The 24,389-nt window shown below is 38.9% G+C and overlaps 1 protein-coding gene across 2 annotated transcripts; it reads right to left on the reverse strand.

Moving 5' to 3' along the window:
- Positions 1-530: 530 nt before the first annotated feature.
- ARSK (arylsulfatase family member K) lies at positions 531-24,241 on the reverse strand. 2 transcript variants are annotated; one of them, XM_065860690.2, is made up of 9 exons: positions 24,000-24,241; positions 19,703-19,832; positions 17,949-18,108; positions 12,073-12,355; positions 8,227-8,398; positions 6,563-6,787; positions 4,297-4,521; positions 3,945-4,211; positions 531-1,082 (listed from the first exon to the last, which is right to left on the reverse strand). In XM_065860690.2, exons 1-9 carry the CDS (start codon positions 24,111-24,113, stop codon positions 1,078-1,080), a joined length of 1,581 nt encoding a protein of 526 aa, XP_065716762.1. In that variant the 5' UTR covers positions 24,114-24,241; the 3' UTR covers positions 531-1,077. The 2 variants fall into 2 exon arrangements, with proteins under 2 accessions (XP_065716762.1, XP_071658264.1); XM_071802163.1 differs by lacking the exon at positions 531-1,082 and adding an exon at positions 2,600-2,968.
- Positions 24,242-24,389: the final 148 nt, after the last annotated feature.

Raw genomic sequence — 24,389 nt, forward strand, 5'->3', positions numbered from 1 at the left:
CCCGTGGTCTTTGACCTTAGCGCGGGCTGATTCTTGGGGATATATATTATTTTTTAATTTTTTTTCCTGTGTTTCAGTCTCAAACACGCTTACGGAAGAGGGGAAAATCAGCAGGATGGCTGTTGCTATGCAAACTGCCCTGACATTGTTCCCATTCAGAGCTCGACTTGTCACCCTTACAAAGCCTTATGAGTATTTTGTTAGTACCGTGCGGATTTTGTGATACTTCATTCAGAAATAAAGTTGGTCAGTCCAAGAAATTACTCTTGTTGTTGTTTGAGCAGACTAGAAAAGGATGTGACCTTTTCATCTCAAGCGGGCTGGTGTAATTCTTGCATTAATTAACCAATTCGCTGTACAGTCTGAGCAGGGGGCTGTAACAGACACACTGCAATGGGATGTATGTGTGTAAAATGCAACAAAAGTCTTCTAAAACTTCATATTTGTTCCTGCTCAGCATGTTCTAAGGCAGAAAAGTGAAGAAATACTGCACTGAGATTATATCTTCCTCACTTAGCTCCAGTTTTATTGCTAAGATTTCCATTACACCCACTTCACCAGCTGAATATTTTCTGTTGACTTTTCTGAGATCCAAGAGCGCTGTTTCTGTAGGACTGGGCACGAATGATGTGCGGTGTTTACAGCTGGTAGCATATGCACATCAATACCCTCAATATGTTGATGATAGCTCACATGCATGAAAATAATTGATAAACCGGAGCTGTGTTAGGTGCTCTCACCATACCCAGGAGGGACCTGCTGATACCTGATGGAGCCCGAGACGCTGAACACAACCCAAAACGTGCTCATGCTGTGGCTGCGTGAAGCTGTTTCTCCCCCAAAGACCCATCTGTAGTTCCTCTGCGGGTTCCAGTGGCCACGCAGCATTTCTGATGGCAACGTCTGTTTTCAGACGAAGCTGCCAAGCGGGGCTTTCTGTTCTTACATTTTGCAATGGCGTGCGTGCGTTTGGGCTCTCATGGATGCTGCTCACGCGGGGAGTGAGGAAGGTCAGGTCAGGGCAGGGATCCTACTTGTGCAGGGTCTCACTGGCTCTTCAGCAGGGCTTTTTCTTGCTTATTCTGTGTAAAAGAATCAGCACTAATTCAGTGACACAGGCCCCGAAGCTAATTACATCCATGCTCTCTGTCTGGCTCTCACTAACCTATCTGATAATCTCTTCTCTACACTTTTCATCTATGAATATATGCTGTGTATCACATCTTGTATCAAAACTGTCTCCTGGTGGGTGCTCTTGTTGTACCGGGGTTACTGTCTCACAGCAGCTGCAGCATCTAAATCTCAATGAGCTTCCTCTGAGGAAGTTTGGCTTAAGGTGGCTGTTCTCAGAAGACACCATCACTCTGCAAACAACGACCTTGCAGCATTTTAGCAGAACCTCACTGCAATAACTCATGTCTGTTCATAATTACTGCTACTGGTAAGGGGTGATTATCACAGAATCCCAGAATGCCAGGGGTTGGAAGGGACCTCAAAAGGTCATCCAGATCAATTTCCCCGCTGGAGCAGGAACACCCAGGTGAGGTTACACAGCATTATAAAGGTAGGTAAAGCTGAAACTGTGCTGTGTAAATAAATAGTGGAGGAGCCTAAATCCCCACCCCACATGCAGGACAGGGCTGCAGACAGCATCCAGGATTCAGATCCCAGATTCCGTGCAGGATCACACATACCTTGGCCATCCCTGACAAATATTCTCAATTTATTTTTAATAAGCTCCAGTGACAAGAGTTTGGATAGCTTCTCTTGATGGGCTGTTTTAAAGTTTAACCATTTACAATTCCTTTTTTTCCTCTCAAATAGCTCATCAGAACAGTCCTACCTGAAAACCAAAGACATTTTTTTGTCTGGTCTCAGTGGCAGTGTTTGCTGTGCTCAGTTACGGACTTGAAAAGTTTTCTCTGATGGCTGAAATAAACCTAATATGATTTACAAGTGCATTATTCATAGTATCTTCCTCTGAATCCTCTCTTCTATATCCTTCTTGAAACACAAAAGCCACAAAGCGGAGACAATACCATGAGGATTCACTAGTGCTAAGAATAAAATAATTTCCCCTTGTGTTTTACACACCGCACTCCTTTAATCACCCTGGGATGTCACTTGTTTCCTCCATCACCACATCACACTGTTGGTTCATACTCTGCTTCTGTTTTTGCCAGGTGTGTGGGGCTTTTTTTTCTTTTTCCTGCAAAACTGCAGCCTTGGGAATTTCAACATTCTTCCCCTTTTTACTTTGACCTTTAACTAATCCATGATGAATTTTGTTAGACTAATTTCAGACAATTTTTCCAGCTAATCAAGATTACTTTGAATTTTAGCCTATCCTCAGGACTGCTGATAGCTCTCCCAGGGTGCTTTTTTGTCATGTTTAATGAGAAACAAGTGCCTACTTCTGCACTCAAATTACTAAATGTATCTGTTTGGGACTTAAATTGGCTCAGTTCTGCACCAACACAGGTAGTTTGTTTACTGCAGACGGAGGCAGGAGGGCGTTAGAGGGCTTTTGCCCTCTCTCTCTTAGCTCTTCCAAAAAAAAGTTCACACCCAAATAATAAATAACTCACAGAAGTCAAAGTTTTGCTTTTAACATCCAATGTTTTCTTTTTAAATAGGCATTTTAGGAAAACCAGATGCAAAAAGAAGCACCGGAGCAGATGTACTGACATATGTGTGGTAAGTTGTTTATGAAATGCATGTGGTCATCAGAAAATACATGTATTTTTCATGTTTACTTTGACTAGCTTACTGCTACTTTCATTACAGATTCCAGAAAGGATTTAGGTATGAAGTATAATGTCATCCTGAACTGTTACTATAGCAGCAACAACTGTAATCAAGAATAAGCAACCGTAAGTGCTGCTACAATTACGTTTTCCCTTAAGCAGAAGAGTTACTAGCTAAATCTTACCTTCTTCCAAAACTGCTTTGTTTTGTTGTCACACCCCTGCAAAAACGTCAGATAGTATTTTTATGTTAACTTTCCTTGCAAGCTCCAATTGCATCTCCCCTGTGTACATTTCAGGTTCCAGTTCTCCACTCCTTGATGCGCATTACAACATCTCCCTGCAAAATCTGACTACATAATGGAGATTTATTCAAGCAGTTTTCATCTTATCCTCTGCAAATCACAATACCACTTTTCAGAGGACTGCTCTGCTCACAGATTTAACCAGAGGGGTTTTGTTGTTGTTTTTGTTTGTCTGTCTTTAATTTCCAGCAGTGACCACAGACCAGATTTCCCTTCACTCGCACATATTCAGTTAGTAGCCTATGCATATTATGAAATTTTAAACAGCACCAGATCCAAAGGCAAGAGATTAGAAGGCAGAGCTTGAAAGATGAAGAGTCAATCATGTATAAAACAGGAATGCTGACATAGTGCTTGAAAAAAACGCATCTATGTTCAAATTGATACCAGTCAACCTTTTTATTTTATTTTAATCTCTATAGCTTTTCTAAGGTGGATGAATGTATATGCAATGTGGATTTAAAATCTGTCTGATGGGAAATGGGCTCCAGCACATTCCACTGTAATTGGTATCTCACTACACTAAATTTTATAATCCTTGCTTTAGTCGGTCCTCAGAAATGGAAATTCCTTTTGAGTTCTAATGCTTAATACTCTGCATATTTGCAACCAGCTAAATATTCTGTACACATGTACTGATGTACTTTCCTTCCCATGTATATGTAAGTATTACAGAATTATAACATGTAAAAAACCTAGATCTGTTGTGCTGGCTTGTTACATAAAATGCTTTTGGCTTTCTAACACAAAGCAGTAATTGTTTGGGCATCTTTGCCTTCAATAGTTTATACATGACAATAATTCTAATGCTTGAATACAGCATAGCATTATAAATGCAGAATGTTTTCATATCCCCAGTCATATAAAATCTAGGTTATTTTTATTTACTTACTTTGACGAAGCCACTTGTCAATTGCATTCTCGTATTTTTTTGGTTCCTTTAACCAGTCTTGATGCCACCTAAGGTTGGCAATAACATTTGAGTAATTCTGACCCAAACTTTGTTTCCAACTGATAAACTGTCTTTTGTTGTACTCCTGAACAGAAGAAGAAACCTTTGGGTAATTTACCACAGAGCGGAGCTTTTTGTCCAAGGAATGTACAATTACTGGGAATTTTATGGCAACATTTGTTAGCTCATCTGGATCGGCAGAAAGGTCTGGAACAAACAAAAAGCCAGTTAAAAGCCAAGTTGCATTTAAGTAAACTAATCAGTCAATCAGGACATAAAAGTTGTGACGTACCAAACAGTTGTGGAAGTACTGAATGCCCATCTGAGTATGTGATATATTTCCACTTGCCAGTTCGAAGCATGTACGTGGAAGAATTCACGTTGCATCCGTGGAACTCGCTCAACACCCATGAGGGCCGAGGACCTCTAGGTGACACTTCATTTTCAGCCTTTTCACGTAGCAACGGTATAAGAGAATATCCACTGAGATTCTGTGGGACAGGAATTCTTGCTATATCTAAGCAAAGGGATACAAAGTCAAAATGCTACTGCAGTCATCATGATTAAAAAGAGCCTAATATAATGCTACAGGTATCTGAACATAAACTCTATTTCAGTACTAAAACATGCATTCCTAAATATTCTCCGTGTAGAACATAAAAAACCACAAATTATAAGAAAAAACCTTAAGGAACTTTCCAAGTTCAGCTGCCCACCACATTGATGAAAAGCAGGATCAGCTATGTCTCAGTCAATCTTTAAAAGATGTTTGCTAAAAACTATTTGTGATAGCCCCCAGTGATGAGTGGTGGTTTTTTTTGTAATCATGGTTTTTGTACTCTTCCCTTCTGCTCTCATCACGTCAGGCAGGAGAAAGAGGTTGTCATAGCATGAAAGCCCTCTAAAAGCTCCATATCCAACATGGCCTAAACATTCATTTCCTTGATAATAAAAATGCTAAGCTCCTGTCTAGCATTCTTCATTGGTGAATTACAAAACACTTTATGAAAGCTGGTCATTATGGTCATTATCCCCTATAATTGGGGAACAGAGCAACTTGTTTCTCTGGTACAGTTGGAGCCAGATGGTATCAGAGGTGGCATCAACAAAGTGCACATGCGGAGAACACTGGGTGACTGCACAGCCTACTAGGTGGCCACCAGAAGATGCCATAGATTGAATAAGCTCCTCAGTATCATTAGATGACAAGTGTCTCTAGCTCCCAAAGATCAAGTCAACATTAAGAGACTACAAAGATACCTCAGAGACATTCTGAAAAACACAGTTGAGAATCCCAAGGGTGTTACATCCCGAACTCAACACTTTCCATTTCACAGAGCACTGTGGCAGTATTTTATCTTCTATTCTACGCTGAGTGGTGACACTCAGTGCCTACAGATTGCCTACAGGTGACTTCTTCCTTCATCAGCACATACCTTCCTTTTTTGCCTCTGTTTCTATAGCGTCTTAATATATACCTGTTACCAATCCATAGTTATTCCTCTAGTAAACAAAAAGGCCAGCATTTGATTAGGAAAACCTGTAACTTGTAAACCCAGTAGCTTCCAGTGTGTGGGCTAAAAACTTGAGCAAGGCCCAAAGAAGAAAAAAAGGGATTTGTAACTCTTTATGTATAATACCACAATTTATGTAAGGATCATATCTAATGCAGATTACTTCATATATATAAAAGATTTGATACTGGAATTTGGAAGGGAAAACTACACAGTTTACATCTTCTTTTCAACTGGATAACTGCTTCGAATGTTTTGAGAAGAGACCGGCAGATAAATACCTTTTGTTCTGCTTTTAGAAAATCAGCTTAAAACGATATGCAAAAGGATTTTTCACTGGCTTTTACTGCTCCTAGTACAGTTTTATCAACTGCTCCACATCCTCTCAGGCAATTGCAGTCTATTTGTAACAGTTCTTAAAAGAGCGAGCTTTCCAGACTGCCTTCAAAAGGACATTTGTCTGATCAGTAGCCTAAAATATCCCAGATAAAGCAACTTCATCTAATGTTTAGTTCCAGTGAGATTCATCTCTTGCATGATTTATCACAGGTAACTGCTCAAAAATTCACACTTGAAAGTGATTTCCATCGTGATTCTTCCATGTGACTCTTTACAATGGACATTCCTTTGACAAGCTAATGAAGCTGCCTTGCTTTTAAGGTTTAATTTCATCTCTTGATACATTTACACTGTAATTTCTATGGTAAACTGTTAGGTATGAAGGCCAGCAAGCATTATTCATATCTAAAAAGCATCTGATTGGGTTTTATCAATTTTTCTTTTAAACAAAGAATCCCATCCATAATCATTCACTGTAATTGTGTTGTTCACAGTAATAAGGAACATCATCAGCTCCTTTCTTTAATTTCTACAGCCACTTTTTTACATTTTATATTAATTCTGTATGTATGCTTCACAGATAAATTGTCCTATTGTGTTACTACATTGCCTCACAAAGTGAAGATGCAATTCTGACTATATTACAAATGCAGAATAATAAAAGTAACTGGAAAAAAAATATTAATTTGAAATGACTTAACTCACCAAGCATAGTGGGGTATATATCCACAAGAGATACCACGTTTGGTACTTGCTGCTGTTCTTCTACGCCTGGCCCCATAACTAAAAGAGGAACATGGGAACTTCCTTCGTACATACTCATTTTATAGAACTGCCGGTGTTCCATAGCAAGTTCTCCATGGTCTGCAGTGAATATAACGATTGTTTTTTTCAGAAGCCCAGTATCTCTCAGAGCTGAAATAATCTCACCTGCAACAAGAAGATACTGAAAAGGATATGTTCAAAATATTCCTTCCAACCTCTGCAAAGCAGCACATAAACCCCAATAAATCCTAGCTGGAGGGTTGGAAACTCATCTCTCTGCCACAGAAGGCAGAGCCCACAGCGCTCAGCGCAGAGTAACATGCAGTTGGTGGTGAGTTGCACGTTTGGCTCCCAGTGAAGTGTGGAGGGCACTGAACAACTACCATAAAAATTTCCAGAGACCCACAGGACAAGCTGCATCTTTTCTATTGTCATTTTGTTTAATTTCTAGCATAACTAATAATAGTTACTTCAACAGCAGTAGAACAGGTCAGCAGAAGCCCTGAAACAACATTTAGGGTGAAGAGCTCTTGACAGTATCCACTTTACACACATTTATTGAAGTTTCTCCTTCCTGTGCCTACATGCCCGCAGGAGCCCCTTGCACATGTTTTCATGCAATGAATACAGAGCCAAGATCAAGGAAGTCAGTAATTAAGCAAAGAACTTACACATCTTTAATGTTAAAACACTAAGATGATTTTTGCTTAGACTAGTTAAAAACATAAAATACGTTACCAAATTAAACCCCAGTGCAGATACTTTGCAGCACCTTAATTCCCCATACTGTAAGGTTCCCATTGATCTCTTACTTAAAAAACATGAAAGAGGAATTCTGTGCCTTTTAAAACATTGCTAAAAAGATTTGGTTATTTATTCATTGATTTCATATTAGAATGAAAGATGCAAATTCTTGCTCTTTCAGGGTCACTTTTCAAATTAAGAAAAATTACTGTAAATGAAGACCAACTTGGATTATAATTGTTATGTGTGTAGACATCACTGCAAACAAGGAAGAATTCTGAATACCAAGTTAATATTTTTTTTTCTTAACTTTAAGTAATACCTTGCTAAGTGAGACTTTAAAAGTAACCTTACTGTTTAGTCTATGCGTAACAGCTGTCATCCAGTCTATGCATTTGAAATCAATCTCTGAGGAAACTGCTTATGCTCTAAAATTTATCTTCCCTTCCAGCTTTGCTTTGCCCATCAGTCCCCTTCACAATTGTTTCAGCTAGCACTTAATCAAAGGGTATTTAGTTCCTCTACTACATGGATCAAGCAACGTTTTGCTGCAGTTACTGGGCTTTTACATGGTCTCTGCCTGGTGGTTGTGATTACCTTTCAGAGTATTCTGAATTAATCTTGTAATAGCCTTAAAAGCTATCCAGTTATTCATCATATAGACTCATTAAGCAACAACCATGTGACTTACTCCCAGCTGTGAACAGTGATGGTGGTGTTGTGGTTGTTGTTTGTTTGTTTTTTTTTTTTCCTCTCTTCTTTTTTATTTTATTTTTCCTCTCCAGAAGACCAGCCCCATCAACATTTTCTTATTAAAAAAATGAACAAGAAAACTGACTGTATAATGAAAGACCACCTACCCAGCATGGCATCTGTCTCTGCACACATAGCATAATAAAATGCTCTAATATTTCTCACTTCTTGCTTTGTAAACTCTCCTGTGCAATTCTTGGTGTATGATGAGTAATAGTCTACTGGATGCATCTCTGAAAGAGAAGACCACTTGGGAATTTTAATTGCTTCATAAGCAACCTAAAAATAAGAGGAAATTAACATTACTTTAGCAACTGAATTATACATATTCTTTAAAAACAGATTTAATTTAACACTTTTTAGCATAAATTCACAGTTCTCCATTTGTGGTCCAGGGAATGCCAGCTGCTTATCTGTTACATGGTGCTTCTGCCTCCTCCGTACTTTTCCTCTGCTTCCACAGGTATCAAGTAATTTTAAAAGACAATTGTAAAAATCAGCTAGAAACTCGGGATAGGAGCCAAGAAAATGTGCTTTACCAGCTGATATCTTTTTTTAAGAGAGATGCCGCAGAACAACTTTCTAGAACTGTACTCTGGAGTAAGTACAGAAATATTGGCAGAGTGTCTCATTAACTACAGCATAACTATAAACCATATATATCAAAAAGATCAGGTGTTATGTGAGCCTACATAACAACACAGAAATTTACTTAGTCTGGTAATGTCTCCAGGACAGTGGATGACAAATCTTGACATCTTGGTAAGAAGAATTCACTACATTTGTCCAATTTACTAATACTTCTCTATTTTTTTCCTCGAGATGTCAATCCATTTAGTTATAGAGAAGTGTTAAGATCAATTTCAAACTAAAAAGTAGGAGCCAATCAATTACAGAAAATACTGGATTTTTGTACTCAGACTGGCATGCTCACAGATATTGTGTGATGCAGTACCAGCTTTAGAGCCTCAAAGTTTGACATAAACATTTAGCCTAGGCAGTCACACTTGTAGGCATTCCCTTAAGTGCGTGTTGCATTTAACAGTGTTAACTATTTCTATATTGCAGACTTACAGCACAAATTACCACAAAGCAGAGATGATGTAATCTCAGTATGGAAAACTTAAGCTTACTAAATAAAACCACACCTGTTGCTCTCTTTTACCTCGAAAACCTGGCTTTGTAATAGTCAGATATGCCAAACTTAAGTTTCCCTAAGCTCTATGGAAAATAGGCTGCAAGAAGATAAAATAACAGCAGACAACTTATTCAGTCATCTTCCTGTTGCTGAAGGTCCTTGGCTACATAAAGTCACATTTTAAACCCCTAAAGAGTTGCTAAAGATACAATGGGAGCATAAACTGTCCCTCTGCATTCACAGTTTGTCAGAAGACCAAACCCTTTTCTATAGGACTACAACCTACTTTTAAGGATTCACAGTCATAATCTGTCAGTTGTAATTCATAGCTAGGAAAGAAGACGCATACCCTGAAAAACTGTCAGCTTGTGCAAAAGATAGGGGACCATCTGCTTAGCAACACAGGATTTCATAAAGACACCATGTTAATACTTCGTTCTGTGTTAGACGCCCTGTAAACATATTTAATTAAATTTCTTGATCTGTGCAATCAAACTTATTCATGAGACTGATCTCTGACATTTTCAAAGACTGATTCTTTCATGGCCAAAACAGACACATTTTAGAAGAATCAGCCAATGGTCAATGAATGGTAACGTGGTTCACATAACTGAGTATGTATATGTAGTGATGGAAGATACCTCAGCAAATTATGGAGTTTAAGTACTCTAACTGGATTAAAGATGACAAAAAATTTGTCAGAGATGTTATAACTCCATCTGCGACTTGAAAACAGGTACCCCCACTTACCAAGACATGTCTAACCTAGCTATTAGAACCCAGGATGTTTTCCTTAATATCCAAGCTCGATCTTGCTTCTTGGGAATGAAGAGTTCTTTCCCCATGCTCTTCCTCTCCCCAAACTACTCACCGTTCCTAGAAGAACCCGCAGCCCTCACAATTTACAAAGAAACTCACATCTCTCAACCTTCATTTGTATATTCTTTTTTCTAGGTCTTTGTATTTTTGTCTCATCTAGATAAAGAGACCTTGGAATTCCCCAATATGGATTTTTTAAAGTAAGCATAAAATCTTTCCAAACCTACTTCTCAGTTCTTCAGCTGCATAGAATCTTAATGCCTTTATGCAGGGAAAGCTTTTGTAACCCATTTATATTTTTAAGACAGGTAAATACGCCTGGAGACCACAAAAGACAAAAACAATTACTACTTCTTTGGCATGAAGTGCTGTTCCACATATGAACATAATGGAACTTTTCTGCACTGTAAAATATTGAAAAGCTAGAGCAGCATGGAAAGACGTTAATGGAAAAGACAGACTTCTGGTGTGTCTTGCTAGTTCACATTCTAGCTTCATACTGCAGGAAAAGTCAATCTCTTGCTATGAAACTCAGAATGATTACATACAGTGTCATTTATAACAAGCACAATACAGAATGTTATAAACCATGAACTTCATATCATTACTGAAAAAAAACACATATAAGTAAGGCAACAATTTCATTCTTTGTTTAATGTGTTTCTAGTCGGTGAACACCGAATTTATTTATTGATTCACTGACTACTGTTACTAACCACTTTGCTACAACCGAGATAAATAATTCACTTATAATTGCTTTGCCTTAAATCAGAAATCATAAAATCATAGAACTCAAGAATGGTTTGGTTTGGAAGGGACCTTCAAGATCACCTAGTTCCAACCCCCTGCCATGACAGGGACATCTTCACCAGCTCAGGTTGCTCAGAGCCCCATCCAGCCTGGCCTGGGATGTCTCCAGGGATGGTTCATCCACCACCTCTCTGGGTACCTGGGCCAGGCTCTCACCACCCTCAGGGCCAACAATTTCTGCCTCTGTCTAATCTAAATCTCCCCACTTAGCCGTTTAAAGCCACCACCCTTGTCCTGTCACTACCTGCCCTTGTAAAAAGTCTCTCTCCAGAGCCTTCTCTTCTCCAGCTGAATACCTCAACTCTCTCAGCCTGTCCTCCCAGCAGAGCTGTTCCAGCCTCAGATCATCCTTGTGGCGTCCTCTGGACTTGCTCCAACAGGTCCATGCCATTCTTATGTTGGGGTCCCCAGACCTGGACCAGCACTGCAGGGAGTCTCACCAGAGAGGAGTAGAGGGGGAGAATCACCTTCCCCCACCTGCTGGTCATGCTTCTTGTGATGCAGCCCAGGGCACCATTGGCTTCTGGGCTGTGAGTGCACATTGTCAGGTCATGTTGAGCTTCTCATCAACCAACACCCCAAGTCCTTCTCTTGGGGCTGCTCTCCATCCTACACCCCAGCCTGGGCTGATACTGGGGGTTGTCCTCACGAGGTGCAGGACCTTGCACTTGGTCTTGTTGAACCTCAGGAGGCTGGCAGGGTTCCACCTCTCCAGCTTGTGTAGGTTCCTCTGGATGGATCCCTTCCTTTCAGTGCGCCAAACGCACAACTGGGCTCAGTGTCCTCGGCAAATGTGCTGAGGGTCCACTTGATCCCATTGTCTGTGTTGCTGACAAAGATCTGAAACAGAACCAGCTGCAATACTGACCGCTGAGGAACACCACGTGTCACTGCTCTCCACTTGGACATCGAGCGATAGACCACAGCACTTGAAGTCTGACCGTACAGCCAGTGCGGTCCATCCATCAAATCTGTGTGTCTCCAATTTAGAGACAAGGATGTTGTATGGACTGTGTCAACTGCCTTGCACAAGTCTAGGTATCTAGCACCTCATTCAAGTACTTTCTTAGTGTGTACTGAAATATCAAAACTGGGTCTAATTTCAAAAATCACATGAGGAGTAAAATACTGTTCATAAAAAGTATAGTTATAAATAAATTTATATTTAAATTTCATCCTCACATACCTTTTCAAGCCAATAGGGAGATGTTAAAAAAGTAGATGATCCAAAATTTTCTCCCATGTAGGGTGATGGATATGGGTGTGGTAAATTTAGTCCCAAGTAGAGAACAAATGGTTGAGTAAGGTTAACTGCTTCCTCCTTTATCCAATGTACTGCTTTATCGGTATTCTGCCAATCTTTTTCCATCACTCTCACACGCTTCCTATCACCCGTAAGTTTTACCATGGGTCTCCCTTCTTGCCGGAGTAGGAAGTCAACATCCCGAGTCCAGGCTTCCACACGGTCACTGAAAATATAAAGACAAGATACATACTCAGTGGAAAATGTTTTCTTCCAAGTAAAAAGAGTCAAGAATTCCTGAAGAACCTCCCCTATACCTGTAGCTGCAATCTATTTGTAATTTCTACATACAGGAGAATTGTTATTCAATTGATCAATAGCTATTGTTTATCTAATTTTATACTCAAAGCTTTAGCCATTTTTTTTTCTGCTTCTGAATCTTCCTTCTTATTTATTATAACTTCATGTCAGAATGGTTCTTCTCACATCTGAAAAACAGTATTTAGAAATACAATTTCCTTCTTGTTGACCATACTCCTCATTCTGGTATGGATTCATATACTATTTATCTGGTTAAGTGGGTCTTAGATTTTTGTAATTTGGAAAACTGCCGTGGGAAATAACTTGCCTGGAGAGGCTGCCTGTAGAAGCAACACTCTGGTTTTGAATTGTCACATTACAGCATTTTTAAACACTACCACAACAAAAAACTGTAAGAATGATTTATCTTGTACAACAGGTTTTGATGTAGTTGATAAATGCTACTGAGAAAAGGGAATAACAGAGGAGAAAGGCGTAGAGAAAGTAAGAAAGGGAAAAAATAGACAACACCTTAATGAGAAAATACTATTGGAACTGATTTTCTAACATAATGACAATTGTTGTCTCCCTAAAACACTGAAAAAAATCTGAGTTGCAGATGTCCTTGTTTCTTTGCCAGAGTGAATAACACCACAACTTCCATAAACAAGGGTTGGAAGGAAACGGCCCATTTAAGACCTTGATTAATCGATTTTGTTCATGGCCATTTAAACAACACAAAAAAAAAAACATGATAAAAGAAAATATGTAACTGCTCAAGGTTTGATCATATATTCTCATTGTTTGCAAAGCATCTAACCAGTTTTGTCCCACAAGAATTTTACCAGTGTACTTTTAACCTCTAGAAAAACTATTCAGAATTACCTGTAAAAACAATTTTTTAAATTGTTTTAACTCCTTGTTTAGGATCACACTTTCAAGGTAAACAGTTAAACAAATTACTTAGAACAAATTTAGGTAGCTAGCTAGTCTATAAAGAAATCACATTTCATAAACATTAAAATGAAATGATGCTAAATGGGTGTGTAAGTGTGGCTGTGTGTCAAATTGCATCTGATGTAATAATGCTGCCTTATTTAGAAAAATTTACTATGTAGGCCATAAACCTGCCAGATCCAGGTTAGTATAAGGTTAAAGAACAAAACCCTCAAACCTCAAAAGAAGTAACAAAAAAATCCCACTTCAGAGCCTTTCCACATTCTGGAGCCAAAAAAGAGATGTTTCAACACACCTAAGAGGAAAACTAATTCTCAGGCAGAAGAGAAAAATATATATGCCAAAATAAGAATTTTCAAAAAGCCAGGTGGAGAGCTGAAAAAGGGAGCAATACTAATTTCAGTCCTTGAATTTAAAAGGAAAGAGCAAGGACTTGACAGATAATTATTTAAAGCTTCAGACATGAATTCCAATTTTCACCACGTTCAATGGGAATGAAGCGGGATCATATCTCCTTTGCCAGTAGATAGTACCGCACCGATTGTAAAAAACACACAATGGGGAAAAAAGCCAATAAATAAAGGATGGGAATACAACAATGTAAAATTTTAGATAAAGCTTAATGAACTAGCACCATTACTAACCTAAGTGAAAGTCATTACCTCACCGTCAGTAACTGCACCTGTTTTTAGATTTAGGTGAAGAGGGCCATCAGCACTCAAAAGGGCATATGGAGTCCTTTCGACAGGAAGCAGAAGCTTCACATATTCAACAGCCCAAAGGATGGAGATTCAGCTCTATGTCAGTGTATATTTCTTTGTACCCACTTCCTAGAAGGACTCTTCCTCAAATCTCAGTAATTCACAGCCAGGAGTAACATGAGTAAGTCTCATTCAAATGGCTACTTAGTATGTTTCACTGTGTATTTTTATTTTTAAGATACGTAAACTCCTGTAGTTACAGAAATGATTCGTGTTAGCAATGCACTATTTGCCATAGTTCAGGACAAAGCAGAATCAACTTACGTCACACAAGCTAAATATTGCAGCACAAAAGTTAACAACTCTTTTTTATTAGGTAAATATGGGATCAGGCAGCAGTGGTGGTTTTGTTGTTTAAAGAAACAACATATGTGCTTAAGAAAAGTTTCTAAAGAGACAAGACTGCCTGCTGAATCTTGTGCTAATTGAACTGTTCTTTATCCCTTCATTAGCCTCATTTCTCACAACAAATTTTAATTATCCCCGCAATGAACAGTAATGTTTGTTATAACTCTTCTATACTAATTGGAGGTTACTTAATTGGATACCCAGGGTTCTCAAATGTCTACACAGATGCCACGCTAGGAATGAGATGTATATTTTTCTCTAACCGAGGAATTGTATTTGCAGTTTTCATTTTTTTTTTTAATTAAAAACTGTGTAAACTGCCATTTTCCAATTCCTCTTGCATAGGCATAGAAAGGCTGTGTGTTTATTTTCATGTATTCTCAACCCCTAGCTGCACTTATTCAAATAAAACAACAAGGCCTTAATCCTGTTAAGCACAGATCTCAAACTCTCACTGAAGGGAAAGTTAGAAAAAAATGTTTCAAAAATTTGCACCAGGTGAAAACATAAAATAAAGGCCTAGGACAAAGATAGTTAAAACCTGCAACACCGTAGACTTCACAGTATTTTTCTGTTATCTCTGAAGTGTCCAAGAATTCAGCCTCATGAGATCAAGAGCTATGTATACATGATGCAATATATGGTTACATCATAATTTCTGTTCGTGAGATTCAAACCCTGTCACTGAAGTAGATGAAGCTATACATGGCAGAATGAGAAAAATCACAGCACACAACTGTAACTCCACTGATACTGATGCTGCTACAGTTTCCAAACCCCTGAATTGTCTTATTTCTCATCTGTGGAGATTAATAACAAAAGTGTTTAGAATGGTATCAACAGAACTATTCAAATGTCAGAGTACCAGACAAAATAAGCACGAGAGCAAAGCTAAAGCAATGGTGTGCATCAAATAGCCAAGAACATGAATGACATCAGCAAAACAGATCAATCCTGAAGAAGGGGCTGTCAGTGTTAGGATCACTGTACAGATGACTTGCCAGCAATATCCTGAAAACAGGATGGCAACCAGGTCATTGTTTACTCCGTGTGCCATTCCTCTTCTGTTATTCCAACACAAAACCAGAATACATAACATAGGTACAATAACGAAACAGAAAGGCTTTTGCCTAGTTTTCCTGAAGATTGAAGTAAGCAAAATTGAAGAGTAAAATATCACACCATAGCAACTTTCACTCCCAACAGTGTAAAACACCTGTGCAAAATGCCATTTCACCATTGCCTGTCAACAGGAAAATAGCAAAGACCTCATCAGGTTAAATCCCTTGCACTAACACATGCCAGCAATCCTGTTCAGACTACTTGAACCATGATCTTAGTACTTGTAAGTATAAGATCGTGAGTTGGCAGAGTTTACCAACTTAGAAACTTAAGCAACATAAAAATTATGTTCTTCTTAAATATGGTCTCACATCAAAGGTGTGGGTTGTTTTTGTTGTGTTTTGTTTGTTTGTTTGTTTGTTTTTCCATGAATTCCCACACAATAAAATTTGAGAACTAAGGACTATCTGTTCAGCTTTGCACTTCCCATGTGGCAGCCTTTGTATTGAAGCCAGAATTCACCTACGGTCTTCAGCCCAGGCAAATGGAAGCAAGACTTGTGGAATCCAGACATTTATATGCAATCAACTTCTTTTCAGTGCCACCTTCATGTTCCAGTTATCATACCAACAGCCAGGAACTTCTGGAATTACTTAGAGCTGCTCTTCTTTAAACCTGGAGTGACTTTAGATTAGAGATAAACAGATTTAAAAAAGACATTTCTTCTATCTTAGTGAAGGGCAGGGTGAGTGCATACAATATACTATTTAGACAACACAGAATGTTTTCTGCACAAAGAAGGATTTAGAATAAAAGTATAAGAATCTGTGTAATACTGCAGATACTTTTTATTTTTCAGAATAATTTTAATGTACTGAAAATCTATTCTAGAAATGCATATGAGTGATGCACCCACAGAATCATTTCTGTGTTGCTTCATTATACAGAAGAAAATCTGACCCTTTGCCTTCTTGAAGAATGGTCTGTTACTGGCACCTTACAATCTGCTGCTAAGACTACGCTCTTCTGAAAAGCATGACTGTCTGAGGCAGTCACAACAAACCATCTGTACACTACAATAATACAAACATCTGTAAGCATTCATCTTAATGTTCAATCGTTTCTTGTCAGAGAGGAATTTTTTTCCAACATTCATAAAAGCAAGGACAAAGAATCATACTACTACTACTTTTTCATATGTTGTAGAAGTAATTGTTTCTTACTGGGGAAAAAAAGGAGTTTTAATAATGATGCAGAATAGCGGTCTTCAGAAAAAAAAGTCTAAGCAAAAGACTAGAGGTTGAGCACCCATCTGTCCATATTTAGATGCTAAGTTACTAAGAAGAGCTGCAGACATAGACAAGACAGAAGCATCAGTAGTACACAAATATGTACACTGTTTGGTAAAGTAAGTAAACATGAAAATTTTGCTTTAAGTCTGTATTTGAATAATGTTTTATTTCCAGTGTAGAACAGGAATATGGAAAAAGGGAAAAAAAAGCTGTCTTACTCTTTTGATAGTCTTAAACTGGGGAGGTAAATATTATTTTGGCCAGACACCGAAGTGGATACTATTTATAAAGTGTTTTGTAGACAAAAAGCAGTGTGGAAGTGCAACATACTATTAACTACTAATGTGACCTTTCGACTTCCAATTGCTCATGTGATGTGAGAAAATTTTAGGTAACTCTAACCTGTTTAACATGAAAGAAAAAGCTACTCGTTATTATAATTTCAATAACGGACATCATTATGAATAAGGGAGATAGTGCATCTTCATAAAAACTACACTGAAGGAAGACAATGTATTTTGTCCCAACTGTCCAGGCACTTCATGTTTATTATTTTTTTTAACATAATACAGTTAAGTCTCTACACATTAAAGTATTTCTCACACATTGCTGTAATTCTAGTCACATTTTTAAAAATAAAGCTTTAAAGAATAGAAGTACAGCATAAGTATGTGAAAACACATGGCCTTCAAAATAAAAAAAACCCTCAAGTTTCGTGATTCTAGATTTAATATCAGAGTACTATCAAATATATTTATGCTTTTCCTACACTGCTAGTATAATCAAGCCAGGAAGTTTCAAGGCAAGGCAAAATGGTTTATGAATTTCATTTAGGGAGCAATACCAATGATCAAACATAACCTTAATTCATGCTGGGCAAAACCACATTCATCTTCCAGCTACAGGTAAAATCCAAAGTGCATCTGCAAGAGATATGCTTGCTTCTGCACAAAGTTGCAGGACAGACCCCTGCTGGGTTCCTAACACAGCTTCTTTTAAATTAAAGCTACTACGATTTCAATCAGAGACAGAAACCACTTGCCAGACCATTCCGTGATTTATTCACTCCTCTCCACAGAAAGTGAATCTACCTGTTTACCTCACTGAATGATGTCCAGAAGTATAGTCCAATTTCCCATACTTCTGTGTGCGGTAGCCATATTTCTCCATGAGATCCATCCACGTGGTATAATTTGGATCTAGACCTTTGAAGTTATTCCAAGACTCTGTTAAATGAGTGAAAAGACCACTCCACATAGCTGGAGGAAAAAAAAAAAAAAGTGTTTTTTTGACAAGTAAGTGGTACTTCCTATCTAAATGTAAGTTGAATATACTTGAAGAGAGATCAATCTTATTATTCTAGAGGTACAAAGGTCACATTGTCATTCAATAAAGCAGGTAATACAAAGTATTACTCTTCCAAATCTTAGTTCCATCATCAATATGAATAACAATTTTTACTAAAATAATCTCCAGAATTGCAGAATAAGGTGCCATCTTTCCAGGAGCTATGAAATTACTAAATTAAGCCTTTCTGTAGATCAGGAAATATTCTTACTAATTGTAGAAAGAAACAGCCATGGTAGTACAGATCCTGATACAACACTCATACATTTGCTTATGTTCCAGAGCATAGCCTCCCATCACTTTAGTTAGATTTTAATGTGAATTTACAGTTAAGTATGTTTGTGAAGGGAATTAGAGTATATTATTTTAACATATTTTTAATATTCTTTTTAGGTCATTTACTATCAGCTGTAGAGACAAAGCAAGATTATAAAAGAGGAGGCCAAGAAGAAATGAAACCCACAGAACTGTTGCAAAGAAACTATAAGAAAAGGTTTTATTAGTGAATTCCGGTGTTTCTTTGCAGCTTGTTGAGAATTGTTCACTCTTCACAACACTAATTTAGAGTCAAAAGGAGTCCTAAATGAAAACTAAGCTGCTCTTTAAGTGATTGATATATTGCGTAAGCACAGAGTGTCAGCCCCAACCCCGTATCGTGGCATTACTTCTACTTTCCCACCTCAAAGTCCTCCTTCCCATCATTTTTTATAGCATCATACCCAACACCTCCACAACAGAGGCAGCCTCAGCTCCTTGCAAGGAAAGGGCTGGACTCTCTTTCAGCTATAGATGAAATTTCATTTACATCGCCTCTGGAGGGTCTTTGCAATAATGAAAAAGATGAGAAATGTTTCAAGATGTAACATTTGATTCAAAAATATAGTCTCCTTCTAATTTTGCAGCAAATTCTGCAAGATGCTGCAATTGTGAAATTGCACACAGGACAATGATTGCAGCAAGTCAAGAAAAATAATGAAGTATTCAATTAAAACTACATTATGGATATATTATATATCTAACAGGATGTCTGAAATTAATGTCATTGCAAGGCAGTGCTAACAGCCACCAATTTATTCAGCTGTTTTTATTTAATAATTTTTCCTGACAATGGGAAAGAGATTTATGAATTTGTATTGGGAAGGTAGAGTAGTTCTGAATGCAGTTTCAGCACTGCAGCAGACAAACTGATGATTTCTCTACAAATCCTGAAGATTTTTGAAAAACATTGAAGCTTTAGTTGAGTTTGCAAAAAGATTTGGGAGCTCACACATAGCTGGAAAAAAGAAGAACAACAACAACAAAAAGAAATGAAGAAGCATGAGAATCAGAAAAGAGAAACAGATCATATATGACAATACTGTATAAATTAAAACACAAACTAAAAAAAAAAAAAAGTCTTATTGAAAAACAGAACAAATCCCCCAAAATTCAATGCTTTTAAATTTCCTATCCACACATTTAAATTGACACACGCAAGTATTTATCTGATGTTTTGCTTGGTCCTACCTGCACGGGAAGGGCAACAAATTGGAGAATTGGTATAGGCATTGAGAAAGACAGTGCCATGTCTCTTCATAAAATTTATGAAAGGCAAATCCACAGTCTGATTTCCTGGATAAAATGTCAAGCGCCCATCCTGCAATCAAAGACAGAAAAACAGTGTGTAAACAGCATTGTCCCAAACTATTGTCTGCATTAATTCTTAGATTTGTTACCTTGAACTTGTACTACTCAAATATTACCAATTCTACTCAGGTATGGAAAACAAAGTGTTGAGAAGTTTTAATTAAGTCAACAGAAAATCAATATACTTAAGAAAAAGTATAATGTAAAAGATAACTGGACTTCTTCATAGTAAAATTACTTCTTTACAGCTATAGATATTCTAAGCTCCAGTTCTTGCAGGAGGAGGGTTCTACAATAACACATTCAACAGGGATAGGTATGGTGAAAGTTGAAAAGGAGTCAGTCCCAATGCAATTGTGTGCACTGGTACATTGCTGGTCTCTTCCCATAAGCACAAGTGATAGGACACGAGGAAACAGCCTCAAGTTGCACCAGGAGAGGTTGGGGTTGGATCTGGGGAACAATTTCCTCCCCAATGGGCTGTGGGGCATTGAAACAGGCTGCCCAGGGCAGTGCTGGAGTCACCATCCCTGGAGGGTTGGACAGACGGACATGGGGCAGGGACATGGGGTTGTGATAGAGTTAGGTTATGGTACGACTCTATGATCTTGACGGCCTCTTCCAACCAAAGTGATTCTATGGCTCCTATATTTCTGTGAAACCAGAACTGATCCCTCATCCTTTTCCTCTTTTAAAAGATGCAACCACACCATATCTCTGTGAATTTTATTTTAAACCATGGACTAGAAACGTGATCAGCAAGCTGAAGGAAGCCTATTGCCCCCCTGAAATACCATTTGCCTAGTTCCCTTTTGATACTTCATTGATCCTTCCTGCTACCTCTTTCTTTACCTAGAGTTTTTAACCAATAACTTTAAACAAAGACCAACAATCCTGAATTGGTGCTTTTACTGTACAAAATCATGAAGATGTAAAACCAGGTTTCATGTAAACTATCCTGTTTCAGGTCACTGTCTTATATGTTTTTCCTTAATTTGGTAAGATGTCACAACTCAGCCCCAGCCTCACTGGTCAGCTCTTTGGTGAAGGAACAGTTGACAGTGGATGTGCACAGTTTTAACAGATCTTTCAATTAAAGTCATTACTCAGATGCAGGGACCTGAGTAACACTCCTCTAGATTTGAGAGAGAAGCACAAACACCTTAAAGCTTAAGTATCTTAGAAGCTGTGTTTTGCAGAGCATTTAGTTCACAAGAGCTTATAAGCAGGCAGACACGAAAAGTCAGGAGAGTGCAGCAAACTCCAGTTACAAATTCACCAACTACCAGCTCATTTGTTCCAAAGACCATGCACAAATTACCACATCAGCCTCTGCAAAATAAATGCCAGCATGCAAATTCCTAACTCTAATCTGTATGTACGCAAAGGACCATCTTACCAAATTTCTTTAAATTATTTTTATTAATGAGAACAGTTACTGTATGAGACGCCATAGCAAAACAGCTGGTATGTGATTGTTTGTAACCCTGCAGTAACTCCTTTGCATCACACACAGCCTACCAGCATCAGCGGCCTACAAAAATACGCTTTCCATGCCATATATTGGGCAAGCCTCATTTGGAACAATGGGTTCTTGGTGTCTGGTAACAGTCATCATTACATGACATTAAGAACAAAATTCCACTGTGACTTTTACTGTAATATTTTGTTGGGTGAGGTATCTTGAAATAAATTATTTAGTGAGATTTTATCTCTTCAACGGAAAATATTCAACTGAATGACCACTTTGCTCCTGCTCAATCAGAACCAAAAATAAGCAGATATGATCAGCAGTGAATCAGGGCAGTTGCTTCCTCTTAAGACTGAATACTTATTTTTATTCAACTACTAAAAACTCCACGACTGCTTCAGATGGAGACCTTTGATAATCTGTTTCAAACTATAAGGAATGTGTACAGTTTCAAGGGATGGAGGACCGAGGGTTTCTGTGAAATTTCACCTTTAAATAATGGTACATATGAAACAGATAAAAACACTTTTCAGGCATATGAGTAACGGTGAAAACTCCAAAGGGAGAAAATTCTATTAGCTTAGAACATAACAGGTAGATGGATGCACGGGTTTTGAGAACGGCTAGCCTATACAGCTTTAATTAAACAATACTGGTTTTTTTTTTTTTTTTTTAAAGTGTATTTGATTTGAAAAGTAACTGGTTGAAACAAACATTATATTTAACATAATATTCTCCTATATGAACCATTAGCCAAGATTACATGGAAAGAATAGCTTATTTCTTTTTTCTGCATTTAAGAACACAGATTAGACAATGTAAGACTTCCTATTAATTTCATACTATGCTGTTTCTGCACATTAGCAGATGTGTTTGTGAACTTTCTCTTCAGATTTACTAGTTTAATTTTCTGTAATAATTTGAGAGAGGACTAAAAAAAAAATGAAGAACTTAAGAGTCCATGTCACTACTGCTTCCATTACCCACAATTCCCTGTGGAAAGCACTAATTGTCCAAATGAATATTTACAAAGAATAACACATATAATCAGAGTTTGCAACATTTCAGAACCCAGAAAAAAGTTAGGCACAGCCTAATTGCGCTCCACAGTAGAAAATAACTCTTATAAACTACTGAAATGTTTTAAGATGAGAATTATTCTGTCATTGTTTAAAATTTTTTAACCTTACAGCATGATCACTTAATTTCCTCACTAGCCACTCAGCCATTGTTCATATATTCAGTCCACAGTCAGAGACTAACATAATTTTCTTCACTCTTTAGAGCTCGATACAGGGACTGCATGCAGAAGAGAACAGAAAATCTGTTAGTTTCAACTCTACCCAGCTCTGCCTGTTCTCTACTAGAGATGTGATCAAAATCATTAACCTATCTCTGCCTTAAAATCCATCTTATAAAAAATGTATGCGACACAATTATTCTTCAGTATATTTTTCTTTGTACACCCTACATAGGTACCTATTGAAATACAGATACCTTTCAGAAACAGCACCTTTTTCTTAACTGTTTTTGTGAAGCGTATAACAAACATCTGGGGTTCGGCTTTCATTTCTGTAAGGGTTACCTCAGTAATCCCTGTGAAACCGTCATGAGAATCTTCCTGTTTACAGGACAACATATGGAAGCCTTACTAAGATTTTCCTGCAGCTTCTCACACCATCTAGAGACATGGGTGCATCATGAGCTGACCGAAAAGCAAAAAAAGTCATCATTTTGAAGTGTCGCCTTGTCTTATTCTAAGTAACAACAAACCATTTCTTGATCAGATTGTGATGTGCAACGAACAGTGGATTTTATATGACAATCAGCAATGACCAGCTCAGTCACTGGACTGAGAACCTCCAAATCACTTCCCAAAGCCAAACTTGCACCCAAAAAGTCATGGTCACTGTTTGGTGCTCTGCTGCCGGTCTGATCCACATTCTGAATCCCAGTGAAACCGTTACATCTGAGAAATTTGCTCAGCAAATTGATGTGATGCACTGAAAACTGCAACACCTGCAGCCAGCATCGGTCAACAGAAAGGGCCCAATTCTCTTCCATGACTTTTGCAACGTCATTATTTTTTCTTTTTTTTAGATTAAAAATTGAGGTTAGTAGTTTAGCACAGTATTTAGGTACTCAAAAGTGCTGTTACCAAAACAAAACATTAGCTACTAAACCAGGGGATGGTTAAGTGCTAGATTTAGGTTATGGTTGGACTCACACAGAATCCCAGAATGTGAAGAGTTTGAAGGGCCCTGTAAAGCTCATCCAGTGCAATCCCCCCATGGAGCAGGAACACCCAGCTGAGGTTCCACAGGAAGGTGTCCAGGCAGGTTTGAATGTCTGCAGAGAAGGAGACTCCACAACCCCCCTGGGCAGCCTGGGCCAGGCTCTGACACCCTCACCATGAAGAAGTTTCTTCTCATCTTTCAGTAGAACCTCCTGTGTTTCAGTTTGTACCCACTGCCCCTTGTCCTCGGTTGTCACCGAGAAGAGCCTGGCTCCATCTTCACGACACATATTTATAAACATTAATGAGGTCCCCCCTCAGTCTCCTCTTCTCCAGCTCCAGAGCCCCAGCTCCCTCAGCCGAGAGTCTCTTCCAACCGAAACGATTCTACGGCTCTATTTTCTGAGGTGCGGCGCCCGCCCACCGCAGCCCCGCTATCCCGGGCTCCCCGCGCTGTCCCGGGCACTCACCATGGAGTCGCAGGCCACCAGCACCACGCTGGGCCGAGGCTGCTCCCCGGAGGCAGCGGCAGCCATGAGGAGCAGCGCCAGCCCGGCGCGCCCCAGCGGCCCGCCGGACCGCATCGCCCCGCCGCCGGCAACCCACTTCTCCCGGAGAGAGAGAGAGAGGAGCAGCAGTCCCGACAGCCGATCCTCAGAGAACTACAGCTCCAGGGAGGCGGGAACTACATCTCCCACAGCGCCCGGCGCAAGATGGCGGCCGGCGGGGCGGTGCGGCCGGGGGCGGGAAGGGCGCGTGCGCGGGCGGTGGAGGCGGCGGGTGAGGGAGGCGGACGGGGAGGGTGGCGGTGGCTGATCGGGCCGAATCGGAACGGAACGGAACGGAACGGAACGGATCGG

The sequence above is a fragment of the Patagioenas fasciata genome, chromosome Z (genome assembly GCF_037038585.1).
Source record: "Patagioenas fasciata isolate bPatFas1 chromosome Z, bPatFas1.hap1, whole genome shotgun sequence".
Lineage (NCBI taxonomy): Eukaryota > Metazoa > Chordata > Aves > Columbiformes > Columbidae > Patagioenas > Patagioenas fasciata.

What these genes read in the sequence shown, in the direction of transcription:
- ARSK (XM_071802163.1), bottom strand. Translation starts at nt 24,113, where the DNA reads ATGCGGTCCGGCGGGCCGCTGGGGCGCGCCGGGCTGGCGCTGCTCCTC. An exon ending in TGGTGGCCTGCGACTCCATG is followed by an intron (nt 19,833 to 23,999) that starts GTGAGTGCCCGG and finishes CTTTGATTGCAG; the next exon opens with GATGGGCGCTTGACATTTTA. An exon ending in TCTGGACATCATTCAGTGAG is followed by an intron (nt 12,356 to 17,948) that starts GTAAACAGGTAG and finishes TTATATTTTCAG; the next exon opens with TGACCGTGTGGAAGCCTGGA.